Genomic DNA, 27,100 nt, shown 5'->3' on the forward strand with positions numbered 1-27,100 from the left:
ATAAGACAAAACAGTGAGAGGTGTGTGAGGATGAATTTACTCTGGCATGTGAACAGGGAAAACACTTTTGTTCTCTGTGTGTGTATCCTGTGAGGGGACCCCAACATTTAACATGAAAAACAGAGGTATTAATGGCAGGCAGAGACATCCCAAAAATTGTGCTATCTGCAGACATACTCCACTGTCCTCTCTTGGCACTCTGGGTGTTTCTTGGAGATCTCCCAAGCATTATCCAGCCAGGTTAAACTGCATTGCTTTATGAGATCTGATAAACCTCTCACCCCACAGTGATGAGAGCTAGTCACATAAACTCTGGGCATGCAGCAGTGGGCTCCTTCCTTATGCCTAGGAGCTGCCTACTGGGCTTCAACCAGTTGGTACCTGTTAAGGATAAATGTTTGGTGTTTGCTGTTTATTATTAATTTCTGGCTGATGAGAGGCTTCATAAAATATAACATAAACCCCTGTCATTCCTTCCCTCCCCCAGCATCATTACAGTTGCACATGTAAATGAACCACACACTCAAAAACTTCACAGGAGCCTCTGCTGGGGCTCCTGGCCCTTCTGCATTCTACAGTTTCACTGGCTCTTCTCCCCTTACCCTCGTAACTCCTCCCCACTGCTGCCCACTCTTCCATCACCTCATAACCTCCTGCACAGACATCCTCTGCTGAAGGCCAGATTATGGCATATCCCATCTCTGAGTGCTGCAGAGGCTGCAGGGAGCATGCAGATGTGCACACTGCTGCGATGCACTCCTGAGGCAACGCTCTAGCCACGCTGCCAGGCTTGGGATTTGAACACTGAGTTAATATAGACTCAAAGCCAGCCTGAGGGCTGCCCTCAGCAGAAAGCAGAGACACACTGTAGATGCCTCTCATCCTCTTCTTCTCCTCTTCCCCTGCCACAGTACTTCCTTTCTTCTGCCTGCCTGTAAAATAACTTGCTGAAAGCAAACAGTTGGGCAGAAGTCTGATCCCTGCCTTAAAAACTAGTAGATTCTTTCTTCCATTTTAGGGATAAATACCTTTAAATAATACCTTTAAATGTCTGAGATTCAAACTTTTTCAAACTGAGATTCTAAATACCTTTAAATGTCTGAGATTCAAACTTTTTGCCAACACTTTTCTTCCAACATGGATACAATCTGGTATTCCCCATCAGCTTGTACACATGGCTGTAGGAGTCATGGTAAATGAGGTGATAAAGGTGGTGTAATAGTTCCAGTCAGAGCATGTCTAGTGAGGAAAATATTTCTGTATTCAGCTTAACAAAAAGGAGAAACTCACCCCTTCCTCAGCAGAAACAAGCAAACAGCATTGGATGGTCCTGAAGCTAACATGGGGATCACAGTCCCTATAGGAGGAATAAAGAATTCTTGGGGGAAGCTTTACAGCAATTGGCTGTGCCATCCCAAATGGGTGTCAGGGCAAGTAGGCAGAGAATCTGACAGTATGCAGAACTAACTCTAACCAATTCCAGTGGTGGGATGGAAGTCAACTCAAGAACATCTGTAACATCAGATGTGTATGATATCTCATGTCTCTTCCAATTTGAAGCCACCTAGTTAAGTGAATTCAGCCAAGCAGATTTGCATTTAAGTGGTGACAGAATCTGGCTCTTAGACCTACCTAGATTGTAAAATAGCATGAATTACTGAGCCATGCAGTCTGTCTACTTCAGAAGTTTGACTGGACATAGATTTATTAGCACAGAACATTGTAGAAGAAAATAACTTGAAGAGAGGCCTTTGGTAAGGGAATCAGTGAATCCTGAGAGCAAAGGTAGGAGATTCCTCAGCTTCCCTGCTAGTTCAGATGAAGGTCAGTTGTCCAGTGTCCCTGGATATTAGGACAAATCCAGATGCTCAGCTACTATGGTGAAGGGGGCCATGTGAGTACCTAGGCAGACACAGGCAATTTACTGGTGCCCTACAGGGAATGGATTTGCAAATTAAAAAACAACAAATTAAAGACAAGGACATCTGTGAGAATTCTGAACTGACTGAAGAGCTGAACTGCCCAAAAGAGGCAGAATCAGGATTCCTCACGGTGGGGGAAAAAATCAAGAAAAGAGGGCTGAGCTTAGTTCCTTAACTGAGGTAAAAAGAAAGGAAATAATCTCAATAAATATGGAGAGATACCCTCTCTTTTCAAATATGCTATAGCTTAAAAATTTTGTGAAGAACCTTAAGGCCAAACAACACTGCTCCAGGAGGCAGATGAAAGGATGCTCCATGGAGGCAGGGTCCACCCAGGCACTGCAATACCAAGATGCTGGATGTTGAGGTTGAAGAAGAAACAGTGTAAGAACAATTCTCACACTGGAGCAGGATAATGTGAACCACTTTAGAGGAGTGCCTAGAAACCAACGTGGCAAACAGATTGACAGCAATGTCCTGAATTTTAATAGAAAGGTCAGAATTCGAAGAAACGTCTGAAGTTCAGCAAAACCTGAAGGATATCACAAGCTTCCTTAAGATCTGTATTAATTTCAGTGTCAATTTTCTACTTCTCTTGAGAATGACATAGATGCTTTAGTAAGCTTCAGCAAATATGAACTCTCTAGCAGTAACTTCCTCAGCAGCAGCCCATGCCCATGCAAACGTTGGCAGCTGGAACAAGATAATCCACCAACTTCATATGGAAAGCCAGGAGGAGCAACAGACTCCATTGCCAGTGGTAAACCTCTACCTGTGTGTCCCCTGAAATGCTACAGTAATTCCCCAATTCTTCATTACCTTTAATATTCCAGGACTTTTAAGCAGCTATTAAAACAGAACACCAGCTCCAAGACAGGGTCACAGATTTGGAGTGGACTGTTCAGCCATCTGATGTACATTGCTTCATTGATCTAGGACTTGATCTTTATTCCCTGGGTTCCTAAGCAAAATGTGAGTTCTGTGACCATATATATTTTCCTTTTTTCTTCCTATGCCTGTGTGTCTCTCTTTCTCTCTGTGTGTATGTGTCTGTGTTGGTTTCTGCTTTGTAACTGCAAATCCCACAGAGAGTTTCAACCAAGTTTGAGTCAGTTACAGTGATTTCAGAGATACTAACCTCTAGCAAGTTCCATAAAAGTAGCTGGCAGGGTGTAACAGAGAGAACTTTGTAGGTCCTCCTATGAGGAAAAGGCTGCTGCTGAGTGAACTGAAGCCATTTCTCCACAGAGAAGTCTCCATGTTGGAGTGAGATGTTATAAAAGCCTTAGCACCAGGAGAAGCTTAGATGAGAACTCACATCTCGTTATGCATCAGAAAATGTAACTGTGACACAAGTCTTCTGGAAGGCAAGCTTCATTAGTTCTGCAGATCACAGAACCCCTTGTTTTCAGCTGGAAGAGGGCAGGAGGGATAAGATTTAATTTTGTATTTAAAATCACTTCAATTTCATCAAAATGGTCTCTCTTAGATGTGATTAATCATGGAAGATATTGATCCACTTCTATTTCTCTCAGAAAGTGCAACTTCAGACCACATGAAAATAAGGGCTGAGCAATGAGCCTAAAATAATACAATAATACCTGTGTGAGAAGCAGGCTGTGCAAACACAGCACAGAGAAAATAATAAAAAAAAATTCATTATCTAAAGAGCAAATATGCCTTTATAACCCTGAAGCAACAAAACTCCTACCACCTTGTATTAAAATACTGTAAGAGAACATCACAAACCTATTACAGGGAGAATGAGAATGCTGCTTAATGGTTTTCTCATTGTTCACTATTATCTCTGTGCATTGCTATCCATTGCTACTATCAGCACTCATTTGCACCAGAGGAGGAATGTGTATTTCTGTGTGAGGAAAGATACACAAAATCTGGTTCCCATCCTCAGGTGATGCAAATTGTCAGGGCTGTACTGACATCAGTAAAGATGCACTGATTTCCTCCAGCAGATGATTTGCTTTTCTGTATGTAAAAAGCACAGAAACTAGGTGCTGTTTCAGCTTGGCTCTGAGACACTGCTGTGGACAAATGCTCATGCAAATACATTCTTTTTATGTGCAAATATACATATTGCCTTGCAGTACACATTGCAAGAAAGGACAGGAACTTTAGGCTGCTTCCTATGCTGGAATTTAGAAAAAGGATTGTTCCTGATCTACCTGCCTACTCCTGTCTATAACAATAGATCTCCAACTGCTTTGTCACAGATCTTAAAATACATAAAGATGAAAGGGTCAGTCCAGCATCACAAGTCTGTTAAAAATACATTTAGGAGGCATTAAAGTTTGATTTTAGGGCTGCTAGTCTAATGCTTGAACTGAGATCTTAAATAGAGCCATTGGGCAGAACAAATCCAACAGTCAAGACTATAATATTCTCACCAAGGGCTTAACTAAATGAAATTACATATTCCAGAATAGATGAACACAAGAATAATACCAGTTTGTTTCAAGTTACATCTCTTTGAGGAGGAAAAAAGCAATATATATATATATATATATGTATATATATAATGTTTAAAAAAGTAGGAAAAAAAGAGAAAATTTTCAGACTCTGTCTTTATATATGACTTTTATTTTTTTCTTATTTGCTTTCATGTGGTTCCATGGAATGTGGACCAAGTAACAAGTACAGGCTACAAGTAATTCTAAAGCAAATAAAATATTTTCCATCTCTTAAACAGAGAATTATTTCTGGCTTTCTATAACATTTTCCTAAGGGAGAAAAACAAAAGGTTTCATAACTGAGACTGGAAAAAGGAAATAAACCACTGCTGAACTAGGAAAGAAAGAAGAAAACAAGCAATCTAAAATGGCATTTATAGGGAAAATAACAGAGAAAGCAGAAGATGAATAAACCCTATATACAGAAAGATTATGAAAGACAGGCAGTAGCTCTTTTTTCCTGTTTCAACCTGCATTCCAAGGCAAAAGGAAAAAAACTACAGCTGAGAAATTTCTACAGTCTAATTTATATATTTGTGTAGAGGTATTTTTGCTTGCAGAAGTGCACATCATTTTATCATGTGAACTTTTTTTTAAAGAGTAAGTAGATGCCATAATTAAGGGAAGACCCAAATTCCAGCTGACAGGCTCTGTTCTGGCACTATCTAAGGACTAGATGAGCATCCTGAAGTGAGATTTCTCTGATTTATTCTGACTAAAATTGTAAATAATTTCAAATATGGTGTTGGTGGGAATGTGTGCAGTCTCTCTCACATAAGTAGATAAGTAGATATCACCTTCTGCATGCACAAACTGTTTGAACCATGCCTTACCTGTATGCTCCTGTGCACATCATTTAATGAAGGATGTGGAAGTTGCTGCCAAGAGTGGGACAGCCAGCCCAAGAGCCACCTGGCACTGAGGCCCTGGCAGAAATTCTCAAGGACATTGTTAACACCGACTCAGCTGGGACATTTTCCCCTTAATACTTTTCCAACCAGCCCTGTGTGTATTATTTTGAATGCTAACTGTGTCGCCATGTGAGTCCCCTGGTCCTAAAGTCTTCTCACAGAGCTTTAACTTGGATCTGCCTGGGAAACGACAGCAAATGGGTCCACACAAAGCATATGGGAGAAAGGTTGAGTGACATAAAAATGTCACCATCTTATTAAAAAAAAAGCAAAAAACCCCACAAAATAATGCATTTGTGTCCCTTCTTATTTAAGTATTTTAAATTTCAGCTTTTGGCTGTTGTTTTCAGCCCCCAGCTCATCTTGCTAAATTATGAGTACAAGTCTTTGCTATTCCAAAGCATGCTAGATTGTTTCACAAGAATTCCTTCATTGATATTACTCCCTGATGCTCCCATCCCACCAGGAATATTTCCCACAATAGAAATTTCAGCCTTGACACTATTCTGCTCTGGCTGGGACTTTATACAGCATCCTACTGAAGTCTTATCCCTGTGGAAGTCCTTGTGCTGTCCTTACTCAGCAATTTTATAGCTAGAACTTCATCCTGAACCATTGCTAAGCTAAATGCTTTTCCATCTCTCACTTCATCTATTATTTCTGAAATATTGTCATGAATCACTAACTCCATACTCCTCTGCCCAGCATTTTACAGGCCCTGCTGTAGGTAAAATGCAAGTTATAAAGTATATGTTATAAAGTATGTCTTAGCTGATTGCAATGAAAGTTATAAAGTATGTCTTAGCTGATTGCAAGTATATGTTATATGTTATAAAGTATGTCTTAGCTTATTGAAATGGAAGTTATAAAGAATGTCTTAGCTGATTGTGAGTGTATGTTATATGTTATAAAGTATGTCTTAGCTGACTGCAATGGTAGCAGCATGGATGTATCTTTAAATTAGATGTAGTCAAGGAGAGTCTACTTTCTGTTTTCCTCTCAGTGTGCTTTTTATGCCAAAATCATCTAAGCAGGACTTTAGCATCTGTGAAGCTGTGCCAATGCAGACCTCTGTCATTTGAAACCTGCTTACAGCACTCAACTCCAAATAACTTCTGATGCTGAGACAGAACATTGCTAGCAGGGATTTGCAGAACCCAGGGCAGCACCAATGCAACTATTTCTGGTGTGTGAAAGCTCAGGGGAGTTAAACCCTGAAATATGCTGGAGGAAATCGGAGGCACTGAAAGAAGAGGGCAAAAGTAGCATTCCTTGTGTGCCCAAAGTGAAAAAATAATGGATATCTGGGGTACACGAGCCATTTGGAATTGTTCTGATCTTCTTTTTTAATTGCTGCAGGTTTTTTTTGTGCTGGTGCAATGCGCAAATATAGCAAAATATGTTAATGGTAAACCATAATATTTACAGTTGTTGTTAGCTCCCATTGAAATCAGTAGGATTTTTTTCTAATGTCTTTACCCTGGAGATAATCCATAGAATAGAACATCAACGCATAGTTAAAAAGAAAAATTATGGAAAACAGCACCTCTGCATATGCAATATCTTCATTTTAAAGTTACATAATTGAGCTTTTGAAATTAACAAAAAAACCAGCAAACAGTCTCAGAACACAAGAGCAATAAGTGACTCTAACATCATCTTTTAAAACTTGCCTCTTTACTAAGATAAAAAATTCTATCCTGATTCAGTACAAAATAAAATTATATAGATTTCAGTCTAAGGCAAATCCAAAATGAGCTTTAAGACCTCTGGGAAAATGTGACTTTAGAAAAATTCTTCTAAGAGTTCATGGAGTTTGTTTTACATGAGGAGTTATCTTGTAGACCAAACACAGGCTAATAATTCAAAGACAATACTTAGATCCATTATGTCATGCTAGACAAAGACTGTTTCTATGTCTTCTTTTCACTGCTGATGATATGGTTAAAGGAAGACTTTAATGCCACTTTAATACAGAATGTTTGTGAATTGCAGCCATGTCTTTTGATGGAAGGAACTATAATGGATTATTAGCTATTATTCTAATTGTATTTATCAGAGTGAGTTTTCCTGCTAATTCCTGGGCTCAGAACAGAAGTCCTTCTATAGACAGCTCCTACTGAGAGTTCCTCTGATAAAAGCCAGCAGGATTTGGGTCATTTAGACTTAATCTGCTAAATTCAACGCTGTGGCATTTCCCTGATACTCAATGAAGGGTACTGGGGATTGGCAAGGAAGGTTGTGTTCTGATAAAAAGCGATGGAAAATTTATATTCGCAGAATTTGCCGACACTTTGGCATGGTCCCTTAAGACAAGAGGCTGCCTGGTAAGGGTGATCTGAGCTATGCTAATTTGGCAACCTGTATTTTTGAAGTAAAACATTCCATGACGAATGACCTTATTTTTTTGTTTTTAAAACTGTGAGGTGCTTATGCAATAGCCTCCTAAGGTAGAAAGAGACAGATGCCGTGGAATAATAATCAGCCTAATTCTTGCTGAAAATCTCTGCAAAAATCTTTCTTCTTTGCCTCCTCTCCTTTCATGGGAAAGCTGAGTACCACCTTTCCCACACAAAGACATGCAGCAACAATTAGGGGCCTCTGCATAGGTCAGGAATGCTTCCTTTTACAGAGATAATCTTGGTTTTGTTCCCTTTTAAAATGTAGGTTTTGGTTGGGTTTGGTTGTTTTGGTTTTTTTAAGCTTTAAAGAAAAAAAAAATTGTCAGTTTTTACAAAAACTAACAGCAAAAAATAAGACTGAAGTTTTCTTTAAAATAAGAGAGATGCCTCTTTTGCAGAAGACATCCCTTGCAGAAGACTGTTCCAGCTGACATGAACAGTCACACGTGTCCAAAAGCTCAGGTCTTCACTTCTATCCAGAGCCTGAGGTAAGCTGGGCTGCAAAAAAACCCTCAAACCTGACTCAAAATGAGCAAAATCCATGGGCTGTGTCTGAGGTGAGAAGGCCCAGAACAAGTCCACCCTTAAACACATTGCCAGAACCTCCTGTTTTGTGAAGGCAGAGGAAATTCCATTACTGGGCAGAGAGAGCAGGGCACTGCCTGGGTGCTGCTTTAACCCCTGCTTTTAGCCCCTGTATCCCAAAACATGCTAAAATATCCTTTTTGTTCCATTTAGAGTGGCCATTTTCTGTAGCGAGCAGTCAGTCCTCTACTCTTGGCTAAGAAAAAAAAAAAAAAGATAACATTGAATTTCAGAGTTTATAACAGGGAAAAACATGTTTGGACGTGGGGGGAGGAAGGAAGAGAGAGCAGACACCTGGTCTGTGCAGGTATTAACATATATGTCTCCTGCTGTCACACAAAAGCAAAAATACAACTCACAGGTTGGCAAGCTGAATCATAAGGTATATTGGGCATCCTGTCAATTGGTGGTGAAAGACTCATCACCCTCCATCCAAGCTGCCTTTAAGTTAGATTTTGCAGTCTCTTTGCTTTCCCTCTAACAGTCAGAGACGAGAGAGTGCGAAACTCAGTGTACAAAATCAGTGGGGGGAAAAAAAGAACCTGCAGAAATGAGAAATGTAGACTGTTTGGCATCTCTCATATTTCCTTTTCTATACAAAGATTTTGGTTTGCCTAAGCTATAGAAGGAAACAGTAGCAGTCTATTTTAATCTTCCTGAGTGAAGAACGCTGCAGGGATTGCTCTGTTATCCCCAGCAGCAGCCCTGACTTTCCACAAAAAGGCTCCATCCAACCTTCTCCCTACCTCTCTGAAACAGAAAGATCATCATATGATATACCAGCAATCAGCTGGGTTCTTAATGCTCTTCTCTTCCGTGCATTTTGGCATGAAGGAAAAAAAACCCTACACTTCTTCCCCCAGTCAAACCCCACTGCAAAAAGAGCTCAGAAAAGGAGGAAGTCTTTAGTCTTATGCAGAGAAATTGATTCCTCAGTCTGTGTAATGACGTATGTTAGAAACTCTGTGCAGAAGCAAGGAAAGCCCTTGCCGAGATGATGCTTCTTACAGAGCCTTCACTGCAGGGAGTCACTCCTTAAAAAACAATAGGGTTGATTATGCATTTTTATTTGGGTTTCTTAGTGGATTGACTTGAGGGATTCAGACTATGTTATTCTGGATTTACACCAATTGGCATGAGTTCAGGATCTAGCCCCACTTCTTTTTTTAAACTCCAGCTATTTCATGATGAATAAGAGCCAGATCCTGCAAAGGCTTACTACCTGCATTAATACTCTGAGGAGCCCACTCACTTCCTCTAAGTTGTGATTGAAAAATTGAGTCTTACAGTGCAGTATTTTAGAAGCAAGCAGATGCTTTTTGGGATTCAAGCATGCCTTGACCGTACATATTCCTTTAATAGCCTTTCTTTCAATAGCAATACCTTCACTGATTTTCACAGAATCACATGATAGATGCTGAGCTGTTATGAAGTGGTGTAACTCTGCTTACACCAGTGGAAAACCCAGCTCAGCGTTGTAGTTCTGCTTGTGTATTCAAAACAAACACGAGAGAGAAGGGTCCCTTTATTGAAATTGTCAAAAGGCTTCATTTGTGTGCTTCATATGTACTTGTGTGTTGTGCACTTCAATTGTTTTGACATCCCTATAACAAAGACGATAGAGACAATTCCAGGAAAGACATTTGATCTAGTTTTACTACTTAAGTTAGTTTCTTTCTTATCTAAAAGAAGCCACAGCAGAAACTATGCTCCTTCTCCTTCTAACTTTACTAACTCTGGCTTTCAACCAGAAAACATCCCCCTGCTTTCCAAGTGCCTAAACAAAGGAAATTACAATACTGACTGCAGCTGTAATTACCAGCTGGTGAACTGATGGCACATACTGAATACATAATCCAAGAGAATGTTGCTCTTCAACAGTAGCCCTCTCCACCTATAGTGCTGGAATGCTCATCCTTGTTTACTATACATTCATGCACACCCAATGCATTTCAGTATCCAATACTAGTAGTCAAGCTTTCTTCACTGAAGATGAGACACCAGCAAAAAATACTTTGTCCTTTTGGACAGCTGGATCAGTGTCAGATGCCACGCACCAAAAAAACCCCAAATCCAAAAAACAAAGACAACCCACACGCGAGGGTGATAAGCACCCTAAATGTCAAACCTAAGCACTGCATCTGTATACATCACGTGCAATGTAATGCACCCCTTACATCAGCGAGGGCAGGAAAACCCCAGCTCACTCCAGGGAGGATGGGGGTTTTTAGACAGATACCAGCAACTTAAGGCAAGCAGAAGCGACCACAGCGCTGCTGTGCTTTGCGAGGCTAAGCCACACTCATCGTCGATCACGGAGTTATTTATTTCTGTCAGACAATGAGGGCACGATGCCGTGTGTGCGCTGCCCAAGGGGTACAGACACTTCTCCACGGGAATGAGCGCAGTGAAGCGGGAGGCTGATGCGTCTCGGAAGCAGCATCCTTGCTCCTCTTCGCACCGTGCCTGCTCTCCCCGAGAACGCATCGAGGGAGGGATTCCCCACCCACCCACACACTGCCTCTCCCTCCTTGCGAGGCTGCACGGGGGTATAACCCAGTTCCCGGCTGGATGCGGGCGCGGAGGGAGCCGCCACCCCTGCCCGCCCCCTCTCCCCCGTGCACTTACTCCGCTCTCCGGCTCAGGACGCCTTTGCCGATGGCCTGGGGGGTCTTGTGCTGGAGCAGCGCGGCACAGCAGCCCTTGTCCCTGCCGTCCTTCTCGCCGGGGTGCTGGTGGGGCTGCGCCGCGGGGTGCTGGTGGCCGGCAGCCCTCCCGCCGCCGCCGGGCCCCGCCGGTGCCGCTTTGCCCGCGGGCGGCGGCGGCTGAGCCGGGAGCTGTTGGTGGTGCTGAAGCGGCTCGGACTGGCCCGCTGGCGGCGGCGGGGGCTGCTCGGCCGGGGGAGCCTGGGGCGGCTCGGCGGGGGCCGCGGGCGGCTCGGCCGGGGCCGCCGGCTGCTGCTGCTGCTGCTGCTGCCCGCGGAGGCTGCGGTTCTCGGTGCTCAGCTCGTCCAGCCGCCGCTCCAGCTCGTCGATGCGCTGGCGCTGGGTATGGATGAGGCTCTGCTGGTTCTGCACGATGGCGGTGAGCTCCTTCAGGTAGAGCACGGCGCGCACCGGGTTCTCCAGCAGGCTCTCCATGCCCCGGCCGCCGCCGCGGGCCCCGCCGCCCGCCCGCCCTCCCGCCGGCGCTCCGGCGGCAGCGGCGGCGCGGGATGCGGGGACGCGCACGGGCACGGGCACGCGCACCCGCGCCGCCGGCGGCCGCGCGCTCCCGCGGCCGGGCGGGAACGGGAGCGGGCGGGAGGGGCCCCCGCGCGAGCCCGCCCCCGGCCGCGCCGCGCACGCGCGTGTGCCGGGAATCGGGAATCGGGAATCGGGTCCCGTCCGACCCTCGGTCCCGACCCGGCGGTCCCTCGGCTGCTCTGCCCGCCGCCGCCCCCCGCCCACCCGGCCGCGCCCCGGTGCCGGTGCCGCCCGGCTGCGCTGCCGAGCGGAGCGGCCGGTGCCGGGGCGAGCCCTCTGCGGAGCCCTTCGCAACCCCTCCAGTACCCGGGCTCCGAATCCCTGAGTGGCCTTTCTGAGTCTTGCTGTGCTTTCGTTATCCAGGATGCCTAGTTTTGGCTGCCGTGTTGATAACGTCCCTGGTTTTAGCTCACCTGATTAGAAACAGAATCATTAAGGTTGGAAATGTTCTCCAAGATCATGAACCCAACCTTTGACTGAAGAGCACCATGCCCCCTAAATCATTGCACTAAAAGCCATGTCTGCTTCTATTTGGGACTTCCACACTTCCCTGGGCAGCCTGTGCTTTAAGCCAATGCTTAACTACTCTTGCAGTGAAGAAATTTTTTTGTAATATCCAACCTAAAGCTCCCCTGGAGCAACTTGAGGTCGTTTCCCCTTGCAGAGTCACTGGTTTCCTGGGAGAAGAGCCTGATCCCCACCCCACTACAGCCTTTTATCTGCAGGAGTTGTAGGGGGTACAAGGTCTCCCCTGAGCCTCCTCCTCTCCAGGCTAAACACCCCCAGCTCCCTCAGCCACTCCTCACATGGCTTTAGCTCCAGACCCTTCTCCAGCTTCGTTGCCCTTCTCTGGACTTGCTCCAGCACCTCAATGTCCTTTGTGTAACCTGAATGCAGGGTTAAATGTCTCAGAAGCAGTTTCTGAGGAAAAGGGATGTTAAAGGAACTTGCTTGGAATTTTTAGTGTCCTTTAGGTTCTTTGGAAGAAAGCTAGGGCTTATTGTGGAGTTTTGCTAGGGGTGTAGGTGCTGTAGATGTGAGAGCTGACAGGCAGGGCCTTTGCTGTTAGACTCCATGCAGGTTTTCTTCATTTCTCAAGAAATACCTTCTCTTGCTCTTCTTTATCCACAGCCATAAGTATTTGCAAACCTACAGCCTTGAGTCTGAGAGACTATCTGTGTGCTTTCTATTACGTTCATCAGTAAATAACCTGGTTAAGGGTAATGAAATCACTTTCAGTAACCTCTGTGCAGGTCCATGAAGTTATTTTTGTAATGGGCAAAATCCTATCCAGTCATTGTGAGTGCAGAAGGTCCAGGAGGCATCACGAGCAGTCAGGTTTTAGACAAGCATGCCAGTAGATTTGACTCATAGTACAAGTACTCTACAAGGAGTGTAGAGCTACTCTCATTTTGCCTTTTCAGATCAGCCAGACCTGCTCTGTAGCAAGGATTTCATGAAGTGAGGAAAGAAGAAATGTGAAAGAGAATCTCTGTTTCAGATGAGCTGAAAGGTGTATTTCCAGTCTCTTCTGTTCACAGATAGCCTTAGGAATGGAAATGAGTGCAAACAGAATCACCAGGATTAGAAACTGTTCACAGACTTCTCCTAAACCAGAGCTGCTATTCACAGTTCTCTTGCAGGCACTTAGAGGTGGCTTTGCAGTATCATTCAACATTGCCACATTTCTCCTGTGTGTTGGGGGAAGACCCCAGAGTGAACTCTAAGGATATGAGCATTCAAATCTGACACACTCATGATTTTATTGGAAAACTGAATGGGAAATGTTCCTCTATCTCATTGCCCAGTGTGTCAATAATGTTTTATGACAGGAGATTGACTTAGCAGAAACTGGCATTATTCAGCAAGGGCAGGGATGGTTACAGGGGAATGTGAAGAAAGGCACACACAGGAAGACAGGAGGTGAAAACACCTAAGCTATATTTGGGGAAGAGTGGAAGTGATGGTTTGAGAAATTGGGCTGGCACGCTGTCTGCTTTCAAAGGCAGGGCTGAACAGCAGTATTTCAGTCTTGCCTCACTGGAACAGAGTCCAGGGACAGCACTGAAATAACATGCTTAAGGCATTAGCAGATTCTGGGATACAAACAGGGGTGGCTATGTGCACACTCATAATTGTAGGTGCACACACACACAGAGCATTTTTGGGAGAGACTTCAGGCACAGATTGCTTATTTGGTAGAACAGAGGAGGTTCTTTTAAAGCTTAAGGCAAGCCCTGTGCAGAGTTCTGGTTTTGCAGTGGACATCATGTTCCTTTGCAGGTCAGCTGGATAAAAGAGATGAAGAAATAAGGGTCATAGACATCACACTGGCCAGTCCAGGTAAAGCCAGCCAGGTCATGGCATGTATTCTTAAGGAAACACTAATGAAAAAGAAAAAATAATCCTGATTTGGATGTTTGGGGCTGGGACAAAACAGCCTGGAAGTCTTGTGTCATGATGCTTCAATGCCTATCAGATGTGACTTTTATTGCACAGAGTGAACCTGATGTATTCACTCCCTGTTTCTGCACCGTTAATTTGCTTGACCAGCCTTATTAGCCTTATTTGTACTGATAAATCTTTGTCCTAAATTAAACAGAGACCTACAACAATGTATTGGTAAGCTAAAACCAAGCAGATTAGCAGGAGAAAAAGAAACAAACCTGTTTTCTGTGCAGGTGTTGTAACTGGTGGACAAAAAGGCTACAACCAGCCCTGACCTTCCATGTTTCTAACGAGAGCACATGTGCCAAAGGAAATGCAGCACAATGCTTTTGTGCCTAACATGAGGGACTATGCAAGGATTTCCTTACAAAACTTCAAGAGTTAATAGAGTTGCATAATCCTCTGTAATAAGAAAATTCAGTAAAGATGGAGTATTCATCCAGGAGGAATCTGCAAGCACATCACCAGAAAGTGAATGTCTCCTTTCTGTCTGTGAGGAAGATCCTGCATGGCTGGAAAACGCCTCCTCTTTTATCCAGCCATCACTGTGGCCGTTTGATTATGCTGCCACAATACCTGGCACGCAGCATTTGCACAGCTCTGCAGGCTGGTGAAGCACTGTTCTGTAGAAGGTAAATGGCAGGATTGTAGCCATCAGAAAAAGGGAAATGCAGACATACAGTGGGTAAATGATTTGTCCAAGGGCGTGCAGGAACCTGGGGAGAGAGGATACGGCAGGAGGGATGAGGGGGGAGAAACCTGTGATGACACCACACACACACACACAACACAACCGATCTCTGATTTCAAACATCTTTGGCATTTAGCACAAACTTCAGGTCATTAAATGCTGCTGCTTCTCTCTTTAGGAGTGATATTATCTGGAAGGAAGCAATGGCAAAGATAAGGAAAGCCTGAATTCTGTTAAAATTATTTTTGCCACAGATAATTTGTTGGTATTGTATTTTTCAAAGTACTGATTATTTTCAGTCCATTCCAGGAAAAATAATAATGAATAATAATGGATTAATTATGTTCTTATGGAATAAAGTGGCTTCCTTATCCACTTAGCAAGGTGCTTGGGCATTGCACAGACAATTACAAATAAAGTGCAGGAGTAGTAATTAAAATAAGCATGCATTATAAATCCACAACAAAATGCAAATGAGTCAAGCCTCAGGATTTAATGGAAAGGTCTAATACGACATGATTTAATTTTATATTTCTTTAGCTATTTAACTCAGAGTAAAATTAATCCATAAATAAAGGTATACTAAGAAGCATACATGATAGGGAAGGTAGTAAGTGTTTCAACTGCAGAAAAATTTGCACTGCAGAATGTTCTTGTAACATTTTCTGAGAGGTCCTAATCTCACTGTAATTTTCAACAGCTCACTGAAACCTGATGCAAGCAAATCACTCCAGCCTCTTTGACAGGTAGAGACTTCCCATGTTTTTCCATTTGAAATTCTGTTTGAGGCATTCCCTTCTCAGTTACACTCTATCTCTTCTTGGACAGGAGGTCATCACAGCAAACCCAGGCAGTCTTTTCCTCATTTCTTGCATTTGATCCCAATTTCCTCCACCTTCCATGCCTTAACCTTGCAAGGTTAACAACTTCCCCCTGGTAATTCAGTATCCAAAGTGCTTCCAGTTGGAGAAGCAGGGCATACAGCTTAGGTTCCCAGCTATGATTCTGTGGACTTATAAGCTTATGATAAGAATTTTATACTTCTATAAGACCTGCATTTCTGCATATTGTCTTTGTTTGAGGAGAAAGAGAATTTAGGAAGGTGTGTACAAGGACATGGAATACAACAAAGATTATTTGTGTTTACGACCAAGTCCTTGATCCTTAAGGAAGGGCACATTGAATGTTGGCCAACTCAACCTTAATTGATCTAACATTTTCTCCCCTTCTTCCTGTCAGAAAGCTAAGTGAAATCCCCACAGCTGATATTTCCCATCTGATCTAAGTTCTTAAGGAGAACACACAAGGAAGCATAGCACAAACCATATAAAGCCCTACAGAACTACAGTAAAAGATGGGAGGTAAGAGATGCAAGAATCATGGTCCTGTATTTCCATCTTTCATTCTGGTTTCTGGGGGAATATTGAGGCATTTTCACTCTCACCTGGAAGTTAGCAGCTGCTCAAGTAAAGCTTCTCATAACTGCTTGCAAACAGGCTGCAGACCAAAAAGAATTCTGCAGGAATTAGATTAATAATCTCAAAATAGAGGATAGAATCAAGAAAATAATAATGTTCTCATGCATAATTTATAGCAGAGGAAAAAAACCAAAAAGCTTCTCCTGAATGCTTCTTTCATCCAGGCTTTTTTCACTTGAGGCTGCATCCAAAACTGTTCAGATCAATGAGATGTTTCACCATCCTGAGTCCAAGCCAAGTCACTATCTGCTGACCCCCATTAAACAGATGGATAAAATGAAGCTAACACAAGAGAAGAGTGCTGCCCACAGTCACACAGGGCACTGCTCAGTGCCTGTAATTAGAAAACAGTGGAATCAACAGCAGTGTTTCCTCTGCTTCCAGTGAACACTGAAAAAGTGTTCTTTGGGTTCTCTGGCACCCTCTAGTCCAGCACCTAAAAGCCAGGTGTTGTGGTCTGCAGTCCTGGCATCTGCAGCAAGGTGAAACCTCTCTGTCTCTCTTGTGTTGTGGCTGTTGAATTGTTAATTCATATTGATACCATAAAACCATAAGCAGTGGGAAACATCTCAATTTATAAATTAAACATAAAGAGCTGAGATGCAGTAAGGGCAAATACTTTGGTTTCTTTCAGTTTTGGTTGGGTTTTTTTCCTCTTCAGTTGAGTACAGCTAAACTGCAATGCAAGTATTCAAAACAGCTGCTCATCAGGAGAAGGTACAAATTCAGGATTGTAGCCTTAGTTGAGATGTGTGGTTTTGACACATTTTAAAATCTTGACTGTGTTTGAACTGTGCTACTGCAGCCCTCTGTTATTTACTTCAAATTAAAAGGAATCAAGGTCTCTCTTCAGACTGCACTTCCCCTTTTCATGTTGTTAAATGTTACATTATCTTCTGCCTTTTTCATGAAATTAAGCTTTGACCACTTAATTGATTAATTCTAGAGAGCAAAAATCACACAGAGACATTTTCTTCAGAGTCAGTCAGGTTTTTGTTTGAGCTGACAATTGTTGAGTCTTTTGTAAATACTGCAGCAAAATAAAATAAAAAATCCAAACCTGAATATGAGCTTGATTCTCCCCATATTATCTGACTGGCTCCTTCAAATTTCAGAGGGGACAAGTTCATGTGATCTGACCTTGCTTAAGATAACAGTGGAAAAAAATATAAAAAATAAAAAGAAATGGAATAATCTTAAGTGTAATTCATACTCCAACTAGAAGTTTTTCTGTAATGGTGGAAATCAAATACTGTCAAGCGAACAACAAACATCATGAACAGGATGCATTTCAGCTCAGGCTACAATACAGCATTTGTCCCTACCACATTTCAACTCTTTATGTTGGAATATAGAAGACATTTTCCCTTTGCTTCTAATTCTGTGCTATCAGTATAACTTAACAATTCAACAGCCTCAACACAAGAAAGTTCACCTTGTTGCAGAATTCAGCTTAGAGAAGGTAAGACTGCAGACCACAACATCTGGCTTTTAGCTGCAGGGCTAAAGGAGAAGATACCAGGGGACTCTTCCTACCTTTACCCAATCCTCATGTGAAGCACAAAGAGCCCTTTCTGATCACAGAGCCTCAGTGCAGTCCTGTTCACCTTGACAGTGAGTCTTGTTTGGTTTGTGCTCAGGTTTCATAACAGGGGAAAGCAGACGCTGACTTCTCAGGGAAATTAAAGCCAGGACAAATCAATAAAGCATCTGGCCTGATGTGCTACGTACTGTATAACCTCATGCAGCTTGGAACATGAGTTTAAGAAAAATGTATCTCCAGAAATGCTTCTGGTACTATTGGAAAGAGAAAAGGTAGAGAATTTGTCTCATTCCATGATGATTTGTCACTGTGGTTAATCTCTGTCATGGTTGACAAGTTGGAATATTTTTCTTATATTTAGTTATCCTTTTTATTTTCCAGACATGAGTAATTATGCCATTCTCTACCAGGGTAAAGATCTTCTTAGTCCTAAAATTTGTTCTCTTCTTGAAGGTGACTGATCAAATCACCTGATGATATTATTTTTAACAAGATAAATGGACTGATCTCTTTAAATGATGTAATTTTCTAAAAGCTTGAGTCTTTGGGGTTTTTTGGCTTTTGAGGTAATCTCTCAGACTTCCTGCTATGCAGCATGGTCTAACCAGAGGCAGCCCAAATGTTTGCTGAACGGGTCGCTGCTGAGATGTGCTCCTGTCTCTTGTTGCTCATTATTTATGGGGTCAGGCTTTTGCTCAGGTCAGCTTTTGTCTTCAAATCTGCTCGTAGACAGGATCCCTTCTGCTCAGACAGGCTGTCTTGTGACAAGTATTTCTCTGTTCTATTTTGGTGTCTGAAAGAATTTCAAGGAGCATATGAACAGGCAAAACTCAAAACTGAAAGAACTTGCTCCAGACTTTTCTTTGAGGAACACTGCAGAATTGTTTCAGAGATTCACCACCAGAGATTCATTCCACAGTGTAGAACCTGTGCCTCATGCAGAGGACACAAAATGCCCCTCTGTTTTGGGAGACCCATAAAGAGTAGGAGCTAGGTCAAATGGTGGCAGATCACAGGTCTGGCTTTTGTGTTGCATGAATTAGCTTAAAGTGAGGCTAAGCTCTGGTGCAAACCATTCAGTCTTGTGAATTTCTTCACAACTGATGGGATTTTGGCAATGGTTGAAGCCAAAATCACCAAAATTATTTGGTGATAAGGCAAGCAGCTGAAAACTCACAATATTTACCTTGTCCAGAAAGAAATTCCCCACTGATTTTCTGGCTACCTTATTTGTACACCTCTCAAGTAAGAGCAGCCTAGCAGATCTTTTCAGATAGTGAGCAGAAGTATCTTCTAAAAACAGCACTGCACTCATTTTTAAAGGATGAAATAAAGAAAACAATCCCCACAGCTCACAGCAGCACTGCTTTGTGGTTCCATCCATTGCAGAGATAACAGTTCAGTTATCTGAACTGCACTCTCTGCAGTGCTCACCTTGGGAAGCAAAGAAATGGCAAAGGACAAAGGGTCTTGTCCCTGGAGAAAGGAAGAGCTAAGGAGCCACAAGCAGTACCCGTGGCTGGATGGTGGGGAACAAAACTGATGTGAATTGGGCAGCATGGCACACAGGGAGACTGGTGGAAGTGATAGAAGGAGGGACTGAGGATGCACAGGCTGCCAGTCACTGTGCTGGGCAGAACTGAGGCAAGGGGGAGGCCGATGTTTGGTCTGCAGGCAAGACTGCTGTGCAAGTTGTAGAAGAAAAGTGAATGTGCAAAAAGAGGCAGAAAGGTACCTAAAGTGCTCTCAGTAAGCTGAAGAGAATGGCTGAATGTTTGTTATAAAGACATGCTGAGTACAGTCAAAAGGAAGAGTCAAACCTGGGAAGTTGGATTGAAGTCCATTTTGTAAGACTTGAAGAGTGTGTAGGTCTGGATCCTAAAGGAGTCAGAGCTATTTGCTGATGACTTAAGTTATGATTTGTTTAAAAGCTTCCCATCTGTTCAGGTTTGTACTCTGTTTGACATTGAAATTACTGCTGGATAGATGTCATAGAGTGGTGATTTTGGACACATTCTCATTGGGTTTTAACTTTATGTGATATTTCGGGCTTTTTTTACAGAGATCAGCACAAAAAGGCAAAACACAACCAACTGTGACAGAATATATAAAACAGAATGAGCTGCCTACAGATAAATGAAAACAGTCCAAAATAATAGACCAATGTGAATCATGACCAAGAAGCTTATTTGTAATAATAAACATGTCATCTGTGTCAGATAAACAAATCACAAATATTTATTAAGATAACAAATGGATTATAAATAGAGAGACATCACAAATTCAGATCATGTCTCTCAGTGATAGTAGATATGAATTAGCAGCCATATCTGCCAAAATAAATCTGGCATTCTCACAGAGTCATCATTTTAAAAAAACCAAACAATAGTAACAATAATAATAAATAAAAAGAAAGAGAGTGCAGAGGAGAGGGCAGACAAGCATTGGTTTTTTTCTTCCACTAGTATGCCATGGTTTAGAGACATCAGGCTGCATTAGCTCTGCCAAACATGATATAAGCATGACAATGATAAGGAAAAACTGGAGGCAGGGTTGAGGGAGAGGCTTCCCTGGTAGCTGCAGTTCTGACCCCAATCCTATAACCTGCTCCAGGCAAGCAGGTGCATGAGGCCTCATTTTGAAATCAGTGAGTTCAAGCCAAGCACAAAATTCTGTCTAGCCAAAGCATCAGCTGCCAACTTCCATTTACCTCCTTCTGCCACTCTTTTAGATGCAGCTAACACTTTATTGATATGGCCTTTGATATAATGAAAAATATATTATATTTATTCTTTAAATTCTGCTTGTGAAATGAAGCCAGTCAGTTTTAAAAGACCAAAATTAATTTTCAGGAGGACCTAAATTAAAACCAGTTGTTCTTAATGCAAACCTGGCATTAGTTTGTCATGTTGTTCTGAGCTCCTGGAAATGGAGAGGCTGAGATTCTGCAGCAGGGGGGATTCTTCCCTAACATACATTCCTGTGTTTCAGACCATAGATCTCAGGACATAAACAGTACTATACCAGATTAAACAAAGCAGGCTATAAAATACCAAATGTGACTGAAACAATATTGGGCTTGGCATGAATTTTTTGTATTTCCTTCCCTTCTGTGAAGTTAATGATGTGTCCTGCTGCCTATATTCAAAGGAATGGAGGGACTCTTCATGTGATAGTCTGCCTGTCCTGGTTGGATTTCCAGAGAGGAAAAGGAGCAAAACTATTGCTAGTGCTGGTCCAGATGGACTGCTCTGCAGTAAAAAATACAAGGTAGAATATTGTGCCACCATTTGCATGACTGTCAGGAATACAGGCAAGAGGATGGGGCCAGGCTCTCCTCAGAGGGGCTCAGCAATGGCATAAGAAGCACAGGGCACAAATAGAAACACAGGGAGTTCTACCTGAATATGAGGAAAAACTGATTTACTTTGAGAGTGACAGAGCACTGGTACAGGATGTCCAGACAGGCTGTGGAGTCTCCTCTGGAGATCACAGAATCACAAGGTTGGAAGAGACCTTCAAGATCATCAAGTCCAACCCTGACACCTCAACTAAACCCTGGCACCCAGTGCCACATCCAGTCCTTTTTTAAACACACCCAGGGATGGTGACTCGACCACCTCCCCGGGCAGACCATTCTAGAACTTTATCACTCTTTCTGTGAAAAACTTTTTCCTAATATCCAAGCTGTATTTCCCTTGATGCAGCTTGAGACTGTGTGCTCTGGTTCTGTCAGTGCTGCCTGGAGAAAGAGACCAACCCCCAGCTGCCTACAGCCACCTTTCAGGGAGTTGTGGAGAGTGATAAGGTCACTCCTGAGTCTCCTTTTCTCCAGGCTAAACACCCCCAGCTCCCTCAGCCATTCCTCACAGGGTGTGTGTTCCCAGTCCCTCTCCAGCCTCGTTGCCCCTTTGGATGCACTCAAGCATCTCAATGTCCTTCCTAAACTGGGGGACCCAGAACTGGACACCAGTTTCAAAACCCAGCTTGATGTGATCCTGTGCAACCTGCTTTAGCAGGGAGGTTGGGTTAGATGACCTCCAGAGGTCCTATCAACCCAGCCATTCTGTGATTCTGTGACTAAAGCCCAAAATAAAGTCAGGACCTCTCAAATGTAAATCCCAGTCAGCACAGTAAGAGGTAGGTGCTGCCCCAACTGTCATCTGGATATAGTGCCACCAGTACTAGACCAATTTGAATTTTAAGGGATATTCTTGTGGCTGGTTTATATTTTTATTTTCCTTCTGATAAGTAGGGTACACTCAAAAATCCTTCTCTTCCTTATGTTTATATGATTGGATCCTTTCTGATATTCTTTCTGCCCTGTAGCAGTTGTTCTGTGAAGGTCCTGAGCCCTTTGACTCTTCCTTACAAGCCAGATTCTTGCTCCTAATGCTGTTGCACTGGCCTGTCCTGGCCATCTCTGTGCTCCCCTATTCCCCTGCATGCCAGAAAGGTCAAGTCCCTGCTCCACACACGTGTGGACACATCCAGAACCACCTGTGCCAAAGGCAGGGGTGCCCCAAGGCTGCTGTGCCACTGCCCAGGGCAGGATGCTGCCTGTCTTCAGCAATGCAACCCAGCACCTCTGCCTGGCAGCAAAACACCTGGAGAAAGATAGACCAAGAGGCCTCCTCACACAAACCTGCAGGATTTCTGGGCTCTGCCCTGATGCTCAGCACTCAGTGAGAAATTCAAGGTCATATTCACATTCTGAGAAGAGTCTTTTGTTGTTGATTGAAGCTCAGCCTGAGCTGGGAGGTTAGGAGCTTGGCTGTGTATTCCTGATGAAAACCCTTGGTTCCTGGCTCATTTTAGTGGATGTGCTCGTCTACAACTGAAGGCCATGATAAAATGAATGTGGTCATAAGTTGTTTATTTGTCAAACTGAACAATGAAAAATTCTTTGTGAATTTGGGACGCACTCACTGAATATTTTTGAGATTTAAAACAATGAGGATTACATTTTGTTGGGTTTTTTTCCTAAGCCCTTTGTCTTTTCCCAGGAACAGGGAAAAAATTAAAGCCTGGAGTCATCTATAGGTGCTTAGCTCTACTACTTTTTTATAAAATGAGCTATGCTGTTTTGCTGGCATGTAGAAATACTAATAGAAGTACTTACTAAACAAATGCACTGGTTTTATTATGAAACAATGAGAAAATGTTGTTAAAATATGTGTTGTGTTGCACACTATTATTTTGGCCTCTTTACATCACTCTAAAAGGGAAGGGGAATTAAAGGCTGAAGTGGGAGATATGTATCCTACTGCTTTGTAAATGAAAAGAAAAATTGCATCTGTAGGTCTTAGAATTAAGTAGGGATCTGATGTTATAACACAAATGCAAAAAAAAAAAAATGTTTTTAGAGAAAATTCCTGTGGAATTAACATGGCACCTTGGCATACAGCTATTACAAGGCAGTTAATATGGCATAATTTTAAGGACCACCAGGACATTTGGCCTGCAGCACAGAGGAATTATAATAGCCTCAAACAGTAAGCTTTGATGTGAAATATTATAATAGCCTCATATAAGGTGAGCTTGATGTGAATACTGAAGAGCAATACAAAGCACCTGAAAGACTGAAATGCAAAACTAATAAATTCATTGGAAATGTTTAACATGTATTTCACTTCTCATTCAGAAAGCAAATATTTCAGGTAGGAATTTTGAGTTTTCACTAAATTTCCATTTCAGTAGAAACTGGGAAAAAAACCTCTGAATGTAATGCCTAGGCTCTTCTATGAATCTAGTAATTTGCTTTTATTGCACATATCTGGAAAAAAAGGTTTCAGAATTAATGTTGGTTCCAACCAAAAAATAGCAAATGACTTACCCTGAAACTATGGAAATTTTATTATTTACCAAATACACTGAAAACAATGTTTTGGGTATGTCATTGGAAAAAAAGCAGAGTTTAATTTTTTGGTTCAACAACTAAATCAAATAATCAATTATTTGCGCAAACCAACCAATTTGAACATCCCCTTAAATCCTAAAACAGAAGCTAGCTATTGACAGCAAGGAGTTTGGATGAACTTCTCACAGCTGTGAGTCTTGTTCCCAGGGAATATTGATTTCTGTTATTTAGTTTTTATTTTTGAAGATATGAAAAATTGTTTCCAGCTTGAAACTAAGTCTGCAGGAACAACCTTTTATTAAAGTGCAAATTTCATTTAAGTACAAATTTTTCTTAATCACATATTACTTAATTTTCTGAAATATGTTCTTAGGAGGCAATGTCTAAAGTGCAATTACATGGTGCAGGACTGAGTCCTAATTGATGGTGACAATAATGAAAATGAATTATTTGCCAAAGGCTTTTTTTTTCTTCTTTTTTTTCCCCTTGCTTTTACCTCTCATTATTCTGCTTGGAAACAGACTGTCCTAAAATGATTTGAGTGTCCTGCTGTCAGTATTCAGACAAGCATTTGTCAGAATGCCTTAATACACATTAATATTTTCAGTAGGCTTTTAATAGAGCACCTTTCTCTCCAGTTCCTTTTAGTCCTAATCTTTAATGTAAGGTCTTGCATCTCTTTTCATGCTTCTCTTTTTATTACCTTTCCATATGTATTCAGAAATCCCCTAATTTGTATCCAGCAATGACTTCTGTATTGAAGCATTAAAAGGTACATTTAAAAACATTGAAGCTAGTGCTGGAAACTGATAAAATACTATTAAAGTTCCTAGTTTAAATAGATGTGATTTAAAAAATACAAAATTTTAAAAGAGCTATTTTTATAAAAAGGAAGAAATGTTTTTGAGAATTCCATCTATTTTTCTTATCCTTTTAGGGATTAAAAGTCCAGAAGAATTAAGAACAAAACAAAAAAAAAAGTAATGTCCAAAGCTGGGGGAGGGAGTGCAGTGAATTTTCATCAGCGTGCTGATTTTTATTTGAGACTTTCAGGATGATAAAATAAAAAAAATCAATCTTCAATTTTTTTTGGAAGCAACATCTAATATTTAGCACCCACACTGTTCTAAATAAACTTAATGGATGTCAGAATCAAAAGAAGAGTGATCTTCACAATGACTCACTCACATTCTAGCTGGGAGTTGTAGCTGGCTCCTTCTTCCTTGGGTTCACCCTTTTCAGAGGGCAAACACTGAATTCACGACAACTCCTGCCTTTGCTGTGGCAACAGAAGGACAGCCAGCAGTGGGGCTCATGGCTGCAGCAAAGGGGAGAAGCTTTGAGTAGCTGGCTTCTGGCTTGAAAATGAAATGGTAGACTGCCAGAATTCAGGACATCCCTCTGGCTGTCCTGGATTGCCAGGACCCCTGCCAGGGGGCTCAGAGACCCTGGCACAGAGCCCAAGGTGCCTGTGGTTTTGATTATGACCCATGGAGCAAGTTACCTACCTCATATGAGGACCTGCAAGCCATGAAATTATAAGTAGAATGATAATTAGTTTGTCACAGGGTGAAAAAATAGATTTTTGGGGTTTTTAGAATGGGGGTTCAAGGGGCAAGATGGAGGAATCTGGGCGTGTCCAGCCTTTCTCCTTCTTCTTCTTGGCCTCCATCTTCTGCTGTGATGGTGGCACTTTTAGACTGGTTTAGAGTAGAAGCTCACTGTCTAACATAGGTGATAGGTATTGGAAAGTAATTGTAAATATTGTACACATAGTTTTTAGTATAAAAAGATAACACTGCCCTGGGGGCAGGCAGGGTGCCTCAGTGTCCTGCTGAGCAGACCTCGGCAGGCCAGGAAAAATAATTTTATAGATAAGGAACAATAAACCACCTTAAGACTGAGAAATTAAGAGTTCTGACTCCTTCTTGGAGCACCAGGCTGGGAAAAGAGACTTTCTAACCTATGTCAGGGTCACTCTGACCAGCAAAAGCCCTGAGAGTAGCCAGGACTGCATGGCAAATAGCCAGGTGTTGCAGAATGTGAGGATAAGACTCTATGCATGGTTGTCATAGAATGTCAGGGTGAAATAGAATGTTGCAAGTTCTGTGAGTCTTGTATGTGTTGACTTTAATGGTAAACAAGTCATTTAGGATCAGGGCTAAATGGATGACCTTAGAATACCTGTTGCTTTTCTCTTAGCCACGGCTGTTCTTAATGTTTCTCTCTTTCATGTATTTTTTTATAAAGGCCTGGCATGGGAGGTTTGATCTCTTGCCAGGTAGCCTAGTGGGAATGCTCTGTTCAGTTATGCAAGAAGAATGGATTTGATCCCTACCTCCTGTTAGCAGGCTCTGAGGAATCCACGTTGCAGAAATAAAAGCATTAGCCTGCAGCTGCTGTGCTGTGCTCCCACACATCTCACAGGGCAGCAAGGGCAGCCCCACTCAGCACTCTCAGGGCTGGGGGTGCTCTGGCAGTGTGGAAAGGAGCCAGAGAGTAAAAGAATGTGCATGGAACACTGTCCTCATCTGTGCTCTTCTCCAGGGACTTTCTGCTCTTTGTGGTCTATTTTGTTTCACTGATATACCTTTATTTCAGAAATGTGGGGTTTTTTTAAGTCAACAAAGACTATTACTGTGAGCATGCAAAATTGTGTGGTTCCAATGTGAAGATTGGCACTTTGAGTTCACAGCTAAGAGTCTTCCCAGTGGCACTTAAGACAGAGGACTTGGCAATCCAGCTTTTCCTTACCAATCAGTTCAAGGTGTGTCAGAGACACTGGCTCAGTGCAGTCATACAAAGAGGTACCATCCTTACCTGTCCCAGGAATACAAAAATCATTTTATACTCATGTGTGCACTGAAGAAGTTGCATTTTTATGGTTTATTGGGGGAGAGGGGTGAAGGTTCCCAGCCTTGCCTGAGGGCTTCAACCTGAGCCCTGTGGGAAACACTGACATGTTGTGCCCTGCAGAACTGACAGTCTGATGGGCACTGCAGGCACAGAGCATCAGAAGGGCTCTGGCACTCATAAGGAATAAGTAATGTGATGCTGGTGAGTGATATTTAAAGACTCCAGGGCTGAGCTGTAGCCTTGGATGATAGTGGAGAAAGTGTAGAAGCAGAAGGAGTTGAGGAGAAGGAGAAACAAGAGTGGTTGAGAAGGGGTACAGGTATGGTGCTTCTATCAACTTCAGGCTCTAGTTTGTTCCATTCCACTGCATTTTACCCCAAAGCCCCACTTCTGGGGGGGAAAGGAAAGGCTTTTAGGAAAGCCTCATGTTTGTGAGGAAGTGTGTGGAAAAAGTGTCTCCAGATACCTGAGTCAGAAGAAAGCTTGAGCAAAAGGCAAAGGGGCTGCACTTGGCCTTTGTTTTATCCCTCTGCAGTAAGAATTCCTCAGAGCTAATACAGGTATTCATGTTATAGTTAGAGCACCTATATGCCATGGGGAAATAAAGGTACTTTGCCTTTTGCTTTTCACTCCCAAATGACAAAACACTGTTTAGTTTTGTCTTGTTTCAACATCTTGTGAGCATACACTG

The 27,100-nt window shown here is 42.5% G+C and overlaps 2 protein-coding genes across 3 annotated transcripts in view; one reads left to right on the forward strand and one right to left on the reverse strand.

Annotated features, from left to right (window-relative positions):
* IQSEC3 (IQ motif and Sec7 domain ArfGEF 3) overlaps positions 1-11,428 on the reverse strand; it is a 100,055-nt gene extending 88,627 nt beyond the window's left edge. The window contains exon 1 of the mRNA XM_066549517.1: positions 10,917-11,428. Coding sequence (XP_066405614.1) covers positions 10,917-11,428 — 512 coding nt within the window. The remainder of the gene's footprint in view (positions 1-10,916) is intronic.
* Positions 11,297-27,100, forward strand: part of WASHC1 (WASH complex subunit 1) — a 57,542-nt gene continuing 41,738 nt past the window's right edge. Inside the window, exon 1 of one of the 2 annotated variants that reach the window (XM_066549526.1) lies at positions 11,297-11,372. In XM_066549526.1, the coding sequence (XP_066405623.1) occupies positions 11,339-11,372 (34 nt within the window). In that variant the 5' untranslated portion in view covers positions 11,297-11,338. Of the gene's footprint in view, positions 11,387-27,100 lie in introns of both variants that reach the window. The other variant, XM_066549530.1, reaches the window with a different exon arrangement.

This window comes from Molothrus aeneus, chromosome 5, assembly GCF_037042795.1.
Source record: "Molothrus aeneus isolate 106 chromosome 5, BPBGC_Maene_1.0, whole genome shotgun sequence".
Lineage (NCBI taxonomy): Eukaryota > Metazoa > Chordata > Aves > Passeriformes > Icteridae > Molothrus > Molothrus aeneus.